The 12,167-nt window shown below is 46.9% G+C and overlaps 1 protein-coding gene across 2 annotated transcripts in view; it reads left to right on the top strand.

Moving 5' to 3' along the window:
• LOC144162536 (epoxide hydrolase 4-like) overlaps positions 1-12,167 on the top strand; it is a 61,035-nt gene that overhangs the window by 47,174 nt on the left and 1,694 nt on the right. For both annotated transcript variants that reach the window (XM_077693114.1, XM_077693115.1), the window contains one exon: positions 10,402-10,541. In XM_077693114.1, coding sequence (XP_077549240.1) covers positions 10,402-10,541 — 140 coding nt within the window. The remainder of the gene's footprint in view (positions 1-10,401; positions 10,542-12,167) is intronic.

Genomic DNA, 12,167 nt, shown 5'->3' with positions numbered 1-12,167 from the left:
GAACACTGCCCGGTGTTCGTTTACTGCTTGGTTCGCAGGCCTGTCGCTCGCTTTTATGCTATAAGAAGGCACCATTCATTGCGCCTTGTCGCCGTTCTCTAACGCCACATGATAGTGAGGAATAAATGAGGCTATAAATGTATTATAATTTAGCACTATAACTTGTGTACGAAGGGATAACCTATGTCTTATTTCTGTATTGTACACAAATATTGTGAACGTGTATGTCCACATCAGGCGCCTTAGCAGTAGTTAGAAATTTTACACGTAGCAGAATATCAGCTTGCCATTCATCATCATCATTGACAGCCTACTCATGTGCACTGCAGGACGAAGGCCTCTCCCATTGACCTCCGACCGCTCCTGTCCGGTGTTGCCATTACCAAATCATGCTTCAATATCCACAATCACAAATTTATTCTTTGTCTTCGATATTGTAGCTTTCGTTTTACTCGTGCTGAGTTTCAGACGCCAAACTGCACCAAAGACGGAAATATTAAATTTGCGGAACTAAAGAAAAATAACTAAGCTGGTCTGTTCTCTGTTGCGAACGTTGTATATTCATCAGCGCAATCTCTAAGTTGAAGAAAAAAAAACTATATAAAAATGGGATTTATATAAGCCAACATTCAACTAGACTCCAAAAACTGCGCACTCAGATACACCAGACAAGATTGACTCGACATCTAACAGGTTTAGGGTTACGTTATGACCTGCCATTAGCCTACAGAGTATGACTGTACTGAAGCAAGAGTGATTATATGAATTCAGTAGTCGCTAAGTTCCAGAATAATAGGGACCTATCAATTAGAATGAACGCCTGGCCCTAGAAACTTGAAATTTAGGAACGACATTTATATCAGGGAGCAAGGGCTCATTATAGAATTATTTTTGAAAATTCCACGCCTGAGAAAAAGGGAACAAAATGTGTTTTCGGAAAGTCGTGATTATGTTGTCCGCTTGTTGAGATAGCGAAGTGTTCACTGCTTATACGTTGAGCCCCTCAAACTTCCCGAAAAGTAATTTTACGGTTTCGCCCTAATCACCAACTATTATGCGAGCCTAAATGTCGAAGAAAATTGGCCGTTTTTGCAGATTTCTCAATATAGGTTCCACCGATTGAAACATGGAATCATTTTTTGGTGAAAAATGTTACTTATACAGACACCCAAAGTAATTTTAAGGATTTCGCCCGACGACGCCGCTAAAAGAGCGTGGAGAACTTTTAAAATTACACACCTAACGGACTCAGGATGCCTAACGTGATATGAACGCGCTGTCACACTGCTGGTCCTAGAGACTTAAAAACTGCGGTTGGTTCCTCTGTCATAGGAATCAATAAAACACGGAAGTGAAATGTGCCGCGAAATCTGCAGCTGAGCATGATTTGCGGGTCGGTGGCTGTCTTGTGGGTGTGCTTGAAGAGCGACGTCCTGCTGGCGGGTCGCTTCGGCAAAGGTGTACTGGCGTAATTTCCGTGACGGATATGACGTCAGTGGAACCTGGGGTATCGCGGCATAAAACACTTTCGTGTTAAAAAATAAAACTCGAAAACGAACAACCCCAAGTATTACGTACTCTTTAGTACCAAATTTTTGCTTCCCCGCAAGAAGGCCCTGTCTGCAGGGGTGCACCCTTTACAGGCCGCTTGCTTCTTGTACTGGCGTCACTTCCGTGACGGATATGACGTCAGCGAAATCTTCCTGTACCCGGGAATAAAACACTTTCGAGTTAAAATCTGATAATCTATTCCTATCAATATGTAGGAGCTCAGTATGGATGAATTCTGAAGGATTACACCCCTGAGATAGTGCGAGAGACGCTAAAGGCTTGTTGCACAATTTTTTTGTTTTTATCGCAGGCCCGTTGAGATACTGAAAAAGTCTTTGATGATATAGGTAACCAATAAAATGCGTCAAAACTGTTTAGCAGAATTTTTTATAACAGCCATGTAATGCGGTTGATGGGGATTTTCGGTGAATTACCTGTTTTTACGGATGTATCAGTAACATTTCAGCCCATTGATATACAAATTCGTCTTTGCTGATACATGCCGCCCAAAAAGTTGTCCAAAGCAAATGTGAGGTTTTTGTCGCGTGAAGCGTACAAACAGGCAAGCGGGATTTTTCAAATAACACTCCTCTCGAAGTGAAATTGAGTTCAATTTTCCCGCACAGCATAGTGGTCGCCATATCATGGAAGTTCTACAAACATACACCTCCCGTAGGACACCGTGTTATATATTATAAAAGTGTGACTAATGAGTATTTGTTACGCCTACCACATAATACTTTCCATGAGTAAGTAGTCCTTTGAGCACACCATCTTGGTGCAACTTGTTTTGGGATAGTTCGAATAAAGCATGAGGTGCAGCCGTTTCCTTTAACTACACGCCTCCGGGAGAGTCCAATGTAATAAAAGCTCAATTGATTGATTTATTGATTGTAGGGTTTAACGCGCCGACGCAATGCAAGCGATGAGGCGCGTCGTAGTGGAGGGCTCCGGATTAATTTGGACCACCTGGGGATCTTTAACGTGCGTCGAAATCTCGCACACACGGGTGTTTTTACTTTTCGCCTCCATTAGAAAAGCGGACGCCGCGGCCGGGAATCGAACCCGCGATGTTGTGCTCAGCAGCACAACGTCTTAGCCACTGAGCCACCGCAGCGGGTGCCATAAGATTCAGGCGAGGATGCCACAACGGGCGAGATTAGGAGGGGGCGTCGGAGGCACCGGTTGACCAGAAGGTTATATTCTTGCCTTCCAAAAGGCTGAGGCAAGGATTCATTATTTGGAAACGAGCTGCGGCCCGTCATTGGTCGGCGAGGGGAGTAGATCACAAGGCGGCACAGAGGCGGCTACGTAGAGCCATGTTTTAGAGCGCAGCTCTTAAGCGCTCGCTCCTGTGGTTTCGCGAACTCCCTCAGCGTCTGCCTCGTTGTAACCGAGAGAACGAAGAGGCCACCGAAGATAGAGCGAGCAGGAAAGCGGAGGATGTAAGTATTGTGAAAGTGCGAGGGGGATGGACATGCTCGCCGGGGGCGATGCGCTACGAGATAACAACAGAGTATAGCGCGCGCTTTCCTGCGTTCGTTGATGACGCGATCACTACCTGAGACACAGCAGCTATGCGCCGAGGAAACTGCAGTTCGCCCTGCACACAAATTTCTCACTACCGAGCATCGTAATCGCCAGCCAATTTTTCTTTTGTTTTTTCAAGAAAACAACTGCAGGATATGAAAATGGGGTTTATGAGCCAAGAATAAAAGTAAATAAATTATAAAAGTGAATGAAACCAAATTAACAAAAATAAACTTGCGGCCGTAAAGTTAGTGTTGTAATCTTTGACCTACCGTAGAAAACATTTTGCAGTGGATTGTACAGCTAAAGGAACTCTTCAACACTTCCTATGAACGCTTTTACTTTTTACCTCGCTTCTGGAAGCACTGAGAAAGCTATAGCTCTTACCAGCACGGAGCGGCACTGCGTGATTTGCTCGTCGCAGCCGAGAAGCCTCGCATTTCTACTTTACTTTTGCGGCTTTCTTTTTAACTCTTTCGCTACCGCAGAAAATTGACCAATTTTGGGGGGTCCAAGAAAACATTTTTTTTTCTGCTAAAACATTATTTAGGCACTAATTGCAGGAGCACAAAATGCAGAATATTTAACGGCCTTTCCAATAACACCAGTTTTTTAAAGGTTTTCATATATCATAGTTGTGAAAAAAAATATCAAAATCAAAAGTTTTGTCAAGTTGTCGAAAAAAATGATAAAAAAGGAGTTGTGTATATCAAACCACCGGTAGTAGAAAAAAATTAGAATATACATTTTGCAGGGAAACATTTCAAAAACACACCCTAAAAAAATGTCGACTTGCGCGTAACAGTTTTTCAGATATAAAAAAAAAATGTTAGCACGCACGGTGCTCGTGTCATGCGGTGAAGCCCAACCTCTAATTCAAACTGTGCAATTTTGGGTGGTTCCTTGGAATAAATCTGGCGGTTTGACGTTATCAGAGGCACCAATTTGCCCCCACATAACGTAAAAACATCTTGTCAATGGCTGACTTTGCATTTACAGCGAGCACAATATTTGGGACAAGCACGCGATGCAGAAAAAAACATGCATGAAGTTGAAAACGGAACGCCGTGGCTGATGTTTGTTGTCGTTCACGGTCAGTTATCTCTCAAAACATAAAGCTAAGCTTTATTATCATCTTCTTACTCGCAATTGTAGCCTTGCTCGCAAAAATGAGGTACGATGAGCTAGAATCGTCCCCTGCGATCTTTGGCCGAGTAGCAGTCGCGCGCTAAGAAAGATCAGCACAACGAGCCTCCTCTATTGCAGCGCCACCTAACATTTTTCAAATGAAACAGTACAAAAACTTATCAGAGACTCCGTCCGAATAGACAGTTCAACTAAGCAGCAACATTAGACACCCGGATATACCCTCGCATGAAAACGAAACTGGAAGGCGAACAGCTGGCAGTGTAAGGCCGGTTTGAAGCGCTGTCCTCGGCGGAACAGATATCTGGCGACTGGGTGTGACCTTTTGACTTGCATCTGAAGTTCTTATCGCAGAAATCGGGTTAGGGTGGGGGGAAATGAGGAGCGGCGTGCTTTGTTCGAGGATCAGTCGCGGACGCTTCAGGCGCCATGGCAGTTAGCCTTGAAGTTGGGTAACTGCGTAGTTGCGCTAAATATGAATTTCGCGATGCAGAAACGAAACCGAAACTGTTGTAAACTGTTTGGGAATGGTCCTGGGGTAAGTCGAACTACCAGAGTACTTAGGACAACTTGCGCAAAGGCAATAAAACTGCCTAAAATCATAAAGTAGCTTTGCAACCAGGCACTGCTTGACATTTTCAGCCGATTTCTGGGATTATTACTGTCAGAGCGTGAACCTGACGATTGAAAATCGTTTGCTAGTTCCCCATTCACGCCCTGATAGCAAAAAACAAGCGCTGGTGCAGAGTAATTACGAGTTGCACGCATTCTTCGTTGGTAGCCTTGAGGCGCGATGACCACGCCCCTTTTCCAGAACCAGGTGATTTAAAAGCGTGTCAAAAATCACGTTTCCGTTGCAAAAATGAAAACAAAACTGATTTTGAAAGGCCATTTTCTGATCTAACTCCGAACAGCTTTACTTGTTCGAGAAACGCCTGGAACGCTATGAAAAGGCGCTCCCAAAAGTATCGATCAAATTGATCGATTTTGATAGGCGCGGTAGCGAAAGAGTTAAGGTAACCATCAAATGCGTTCTCTGCTGGCAACTTAGGAAAAAACGGCAAATAGCCGCTACACCGCTGTAATGACGTAATTCCAGCGGTCGAAGAACGCCAAGCCTGGGAAGAAGAAAAAAATTAGCAGTGGCTTAGCTCGGCTATGCCGGATATACGTAGCGTGAGCTAAGGTTCAGCTGGTTGTTCTTAGATTTCCTGGTTGTCTAGGATTAGCTGATTATCGTGCTTACTGCTGCTGAAACGATTTCCAATCCAATCCAATCCAATCCGGCCCAGTTTAGTTCAGCAATCCAGTCGCGGCGGCGGCGGCGGCTCCGGCGCGCCAGCTGTGCGCCGTGAGACGGCACTGCTCCTGGCGCATGCGCAGCACGGCTCTCCAGGAGCCCACGCGAAACTGCTCAACCCGGCCAGTGTAGCTCACGCTACAAAAAAAAAAATTGGCTGGCGATTACGATACTCCCTAATGGACCTCTCCCTGTATGTAAACAACGTGACGTCTTTAAGCGCACGTGCGCGACGGGTGCGCCTGCTGGCAGCCGCGAAGTGAGGTGGTGGTTGGTAGAAAGCGCCTACGCCGACGGCACGGCCTGGCCGCGGGGTGGCCGTAAGGAACGATGTGCCGTTGGTTCGTGCCGTCACTGGCTTCCCACATTGCAGGTGGGGGTCTAGTTATCCTAGCTGTGGCCGTCGCACCTCCATGTAGCTTTCCGCATCTACAACCTCCGCAACACTTTCGTTTACCGCACGGTCAACTGAACGGCGACGCTTTCGGATAATCAGTGCGCGGCAAAACAGCCTAAACGAGTCATTCTGAAGGTTGGTGCTGTTACGACGCATGCCAAAATGTTTTTTAAGATTCTTTGTGTTCGGACACATACCAAGGAAAGCTAATTTATTGTTGCTTTCGAGGTCCGCTTAAGCTAAGCGCGGTGCCTCAGGCAGCTAAACGCTCCCTGTTCTTGGTCTCTTTGCGTCGCCCGGAGACAGTGGCGTACACACGATTTCATGTCGAGGGGAAAAAGGAAAGGTAAAGTATGAAAGGAATAAATAGTAAAATAAGCAGCAACGAAACAAAAATATGAAGAGCAAAAGGCGAAACTTATTCCAAAAAAAATATCGCGATGATGTCGTTCTCTACGAGATTTACCGATTCTTTTCTTACATTTACCCGAGTGAAATCTCGAAATGGTTCATCGTCATTGTGAGAGTAACATAGCAGCCACATATGGTTAGTGCGTATATCTTGCGACAGTGCACTGAAATATTTTCGGTAGCCATTATTTCATGATAGTTAAAGTTAGTGTCCATGTACGCCCGTTGCATACGCCAGCATCGGGAGGCCGCAACAAATGAATACATTCACTGAGTCTGTTCGCTAAGGGCAAATATATTTTTCGAGTCGCGTGAGCGGCCCATCTCGCCCCGAAGGCACGATGCTACATGTGAGCACGGCAAGCATCTCAGTTTTCCGGCATCCTCAAGGCAGAATATAATTGATCAAGGTAAAAATTTATTGTACTTACAAGCAATGAATTTTGTTCGTCTTGAACAGATCCCCCCATAGCAAAAGACCATTTGTCGTTGTCGATCAGGCGGCAGGCCGGTATCGCGGATCCCTCGTTGAAACATTTATTTCGCGTCGCCTAAGCAGGTTAGGCATTCATTGTGTTTTTAATACAGTGCTCTATATGTATACCTCCTCAAAACATGACAATATTTCGCAGCAAGAAAATTTCCGTCTTCCCTCACTTGAGCAAATTTCTGCTAGTGCTGCATGATAAGCAGATGCGCATGGTTCATAAACAGTATCATTTCATTGCACGAATCAGCGCGGACTGCCAATGTAGACGGTATGACTGCGCTTTGGAGAACAGCTGAAGTTCGAGAATGCGAAATGTTGCTACGAGTAAGAGCAGACTATGTCGCTGCTTTGGCTGCCAGCCTCTTCGGCACATTGCGCGCATCCACAATATACGCCGAATTTACCTCTGTGGGGACTCCGAAAAGCCTGATGCCGCTGATTTTGCTCGCAAAATTTGGGCAGCCGAGAGCACACCAGCCCACCGGCATCAGAAAAGCCAACACGTAAACAAAAATCCCACTTTTGCGCGCGTCTAATGCGGCCTCACTGCATACGCGCCGCGCGCCGGTCCGAATGTTTTGCCAACCACCCTCCCGGCCACACCCAGCACGTGCGATTTCCGTGACGTCACGGCCGCCGCGTGACGTACCCCGGGAGAGGTCCATTCGATATTTGGGCGCAGCCGCAGTGCGCTCAAGGAGCACTCACTCGTGGGTTCTCTCGACAGCAGCGCTGATGAGCCTCTGCGTCGGAGGCGTGAAGGGCGTCTCAGGAGTGAGTGATATAACATTTATTCAGAAAAGCTCCCCTTTGTGGGAGGTCTCGGGAGGTGCAACTAGCACCTGGTATGAGGCCTCGGAGCTCCGAAAGGCCTACTCCCAGGCCTGGGGTGTGTGGAGGGATGGGTAGGGATCGTTGGGGCACTGGCAGTGGGAATGAAAGTGGCAGGAAGGGACCACGAGCTGCGTCTTAGGAAGCGAACGCACATCATCGTGTTTTCCCCGAGCGCAGCGACGTCGAGCGTCTCGTGCGGGCACAGCATACTTCCCACTCCCCCACTGCACATTTTCGGAGAGCGCTGGCTCGCCCCGCCACGGGGAACCACCCTCCGCTCTTAATTTCGCGACACTCTCCTCCTTTGCTTTCTATCATCGTTCGCTTTTTCTTTCACTCGTCAGTCTCGCCATCGTCCACTCGGTAACGACAACGGCGACGTGGTGCAGCCCATAGACGGGGGACAAAATGCTGCGCCCTAAAATATTTTTAGGAAGTTTCTAAGTTCTGTGACGAGCATAGAGCAGTAATTTTAGGCTCAGGTACAGTGAAATCTCGATATAACGAACTTCAGGGGACCGTGGAAAATTGCTCGTTATTCTGAAAGGTCGTTATAGTTAAAATCGCAAAATTTAAGAAAACAAATAGTATTTCAATGCCTAAAACGACCTACGTGTACAGCAGTACATCCTTGGAGTCATTTTTCACAAAAAAAATGCACTAGTGATCATGAAACAATGCACGTTTATTTAAAGTGGTTGGCGATTTTCATCTAGCGCGAGTAGCACAAGCTTCCTAGCACGAAGGACTCAAACTCTTACACATTCTTGGGGAGTGAATCAGTGGCCGTGCGGTTTTTCCCCGGACATGTGCGGAGTTTTTGTATGCTGTCCACCACATCCGCAGTCGTCGCGTGCTCGTCGTAGTCTTCGAGTGCTGCTGCGGTACCCTCAGAGGCATTGTTGTTCATGCCATCCTCGCTGCCATCTTCACTTCTTCATCCTGAACGCTCACGGTTTGGGCAATGTCCTCTGTTGTCAGCTCCGCTGATGTCCGTGAAGATCCAGCAAGCCACGTGAGCAGCGGCGGAACGTAGAAAAAGTTGGGGTGAGCGCGAATAGCGCGGCCGCGGATTTCAGGACGGAGAAGGCTACCCATGCTTCATTTTTTCTCTTCTCCTCACCTTTTTTCTCCCTCTTGCATCGGCTGCCGCATTCCGCGGAGCAAGTTGCAAGACGTCCTCTTCTTCGCTGCGCTTTGCCGTGTCGTCTACTAGCACACTGCCCCGGTTGCCGCGATTGTTTAACGGACTTCTAAGAGTCTCCGGCCTTGAAAATATGAGTTCGTAGTACTGAGGTGTTGTTAACATGGCACGGAACTAAATAAAACGATCGTTATTTTGAAACGATCGCTATTCTGAAGTACGTTGTAGTGAAATAATTTTACATTAAAACTATAAGCAGTCGGCGTGGGATTTCTTGCACGCTCGTTAATCTGAAAAGTTCGTTAATGTGGTGTTCGTTGTACCGAGGTTTGACTGTACTTCGCGACCCATAAGTACGGGATACGTTGATTGACTCTGTGCTGTGTGCGCGAACCTGCGTCAGTCAGTTCGTGTGTGCTTATTTGTGTTTGTAGTGTCTGTAAGAGTTTTTGTGTCATCGCTTCCTTTCACTTTTGCACCTCTCATATTCATGTGGAGTAGCAACCCAAGCTCGCTGCCAGGCTGACTTCTCCTCATCATTAAAAGCATTCCTCCTCCTCTCCTACGTTCTACATGCATTCAAGATTTTGAGAAATGTCGCCAAAAGTGTTGCAGGGTCCCTTTAAATTGGCCAAGACAAAACATTTACACAAAGAAAACCACATTATCACTTCATTTTTATACCGACGTGACAGAGAAACGAAATCCGACGGCACAAAAAAATAACAGAGAAAAAACTCTCGCTTTTTTTCCCGAACCCCTTTGAACCCGCCTGAACCGGTTCCAACTGGTTTCCACTGGAACTTAATGGTGCTCCGGAACCAAACCCGGAACCGAACCCGAAAGGCTTGAACCCGAACCGGAACCGAACCGAAAAAATACCGATTCGACACCCTGGTTGGACGTCCCAAACTCTACCCCACCGAACGTAATGCCTCGACTCCAATGTGAGGGTGAAAGAATAACATCTCTGTTGACGCCACCGCTGGGAATCGGGCTGAAACGGAGCTGACAACGCACGCCGGTGGTTCTTTTCTTCTTTTTTTCGGCCTGCGGGCGCAGTGGCACAAGCCGCGCCATTTTCCTGTGGCGCTTCGGCCATGTCGCGTATATGCGTTTCCTAGTCAATACAGCCAGGGTCCTCTTGCGGGGAAGCAACCTTTAGTACTAAAGATGACCTTATAGTTCGGGTTGTTCGTTTTCGGGTTTTATATTTTAACACGAAAGTGTTTTATGCCGGGATACACCAAGGTTTCACTGACGTCATATCCGTCACGGAAATGACGCCACTACACCTTTGCCGTAGCGACCCGCCAGCAGGGCGTCGCTCGCCAAGCACACCCACAAGACAGCCGCCGACCCGCCAATAATGCTCAGCTGCAGATTTCGCTGCACATGTTTCACTTTCGTGTTTTACCGATTCCTATGACAGGGGAATCAACCACATTTTTTTTCCTTTTCCCCCTCCTCCAATTGCAACGAATACCGATGACTTCACGTGGAGTGCACTTCTGCAGTCCTGAACAGACACAAATTCAGTCCTGAACAGACACAAATTACATGGTAAATGTTAAACAAGCAAACTTCTTTATTTGCAGGTATATGATTGCTTTCCGAAAACCGGTTGTACCTGAGCAATACATCAGGTTGAGAGACATGGAATTCTTCGACGACATTCACGGCAGAGCCTTCACCCGCGAAGAAGAAAACGCCACCAAATACGAGTTCTCAAAAAAAGGTACGCATATTTTTGTCCTTGTGCAAGCTGAGCAGCTTCGCTTGACTACAACTGCATGAAAAAAAAAAACATACGCTTTGTGTCTTTTGTAGTAGCATCAATACGTACTTCTAACATCAATAACGTATAAGAAATATTTGTATCGAAATTCGAACAGGAAATGCAGAAATTCAATCATTTTGTTTCGTTTGTGCTTTCTCTTATCTACTTATGAACCAAGTTATTGTTTTTAATGACTGATGTGAACGAAGTTCATTGTTGAGCAATTGTTACGAAAGACAAAGAACGGAGCAGTGGATCATACCGCTGTGGTTTCAGCATCTTACGACGAAGAAGCAGTGTTGGGTGAGCGGTATTCGTAGGCCACTCACCAAGGAACATCACATCACCAGCAGCAGTAGCAGCGGGTTGGGGCCCTTTTATTTTTCATCGGAAATATTAGTGCAAGCACATTGCTCGCATCTTCTTGGTGTATGTCCTGTATCCTTACCCTGCCTAACAATGTCTTGTGCATTTCATGCTGTTTAGAAAGCGGTGTTAACGGGGTGTTAACGCGAAGCTTTCTTTGTGACTAACTGGTTGAAGGGGCTTTAACGAGGAATTTTGATGTTCAGTGTTTGTCGGTGCAATACGACAATTACGAGGCCTATCGCACACGTTGCAAACCAAACCTAACTCGTCTCGCACGAAGTATTTGTAAAGTACATGTGTGCAGACGCAAATACAAAATTCAATGCCCTTGCACTCTGAGAAGAAGAAGAATGACCAGCGGAGCTCTGCTGCGTAATGTTCGGGGCTGATCGATTGTCGTATATATTTCGTTTCCGGGTGGTTCCGGTAAAACAACAGTTACAGCCGCTTTCTGTAACCTTACTCCCTCCGTAGATGGTCGTACATGTATTGACAGCAGACAGCAATACTGCAGCGTTTACAGCTTCGCTGTCAATTAACTAAAGATTACAAGTAAATGAAACTCGGCGTGATAGCAGTCATCTTAGCGGCTGAATGTCATACAATTTGTTTCAGGGTACCTCCGATAAAACAAGCGATAACATAGCACTCGCTGTCGACTCAATTTTGCAACGCGTACGAGCGGTGACGGAAAGCGTGAAGACGCCGTGCGGGTGGAAACGCGCTTCGAAATGACGCCTCCAGGAAACTGGGCCGGCAGCGGTGCGGACGCGGCGCCACCACAGCGGCAAATGCCTCCGCTGGCGCTTAGCTCGGCCTGACGACACCGATTCCCACACGTAATCTGTCCTTCAATGTTCTCCTGTAGCTTCGTATGCGCGGATCGGCGGCGCAAATTTTCACCGACATGCCCCATCTTTCCTCAAACATTAATAAAGGCGCCTTCCATTTGGCTGCACTCGCTATATACTCATTCAGGTAGTGCAGCAATCACCACTCCGACTTTTGAGTGCCGCGCGTGGCACCTGCATTTTTCTCCTCGATTTACCGATGGTGTAGAGAGGACAGGGCGAGTGCACGGCTTTCCCTGCACTTGCCAGGGAGGAGGTGCAGGAGAAAACGAAAAAAAAAGTGCAGAACCGATTCTGCAGTGCCACCGCCTGCGCTGAACTGATCGCGAGCTCGTGCAGAAAGTGCAGGCCAAATCAAAGAGGC

This window comes from Haemaphysalis longicornis, unplaced genomic scaffold (assembly GCF_048455015.1).
Source record: "Haemaphysalis longicornis isolate Haplotype H1 unplaced genomic scaffold, Haemaphysalis longicornis Haplotype H1 scaffold_12, whole genome shotgun sequence".
In the NCBI taxonomy this organism is placed as follows: Eukaryota; Metazoa; Arthropoda; class Arachnida; order Ixodida; family Ixodidae; genus Haemaphysalis; species Haemaphysalis longicornis.
This window is presented reverse-complemented; position numbering and strand designations above follow the sequence as displayed.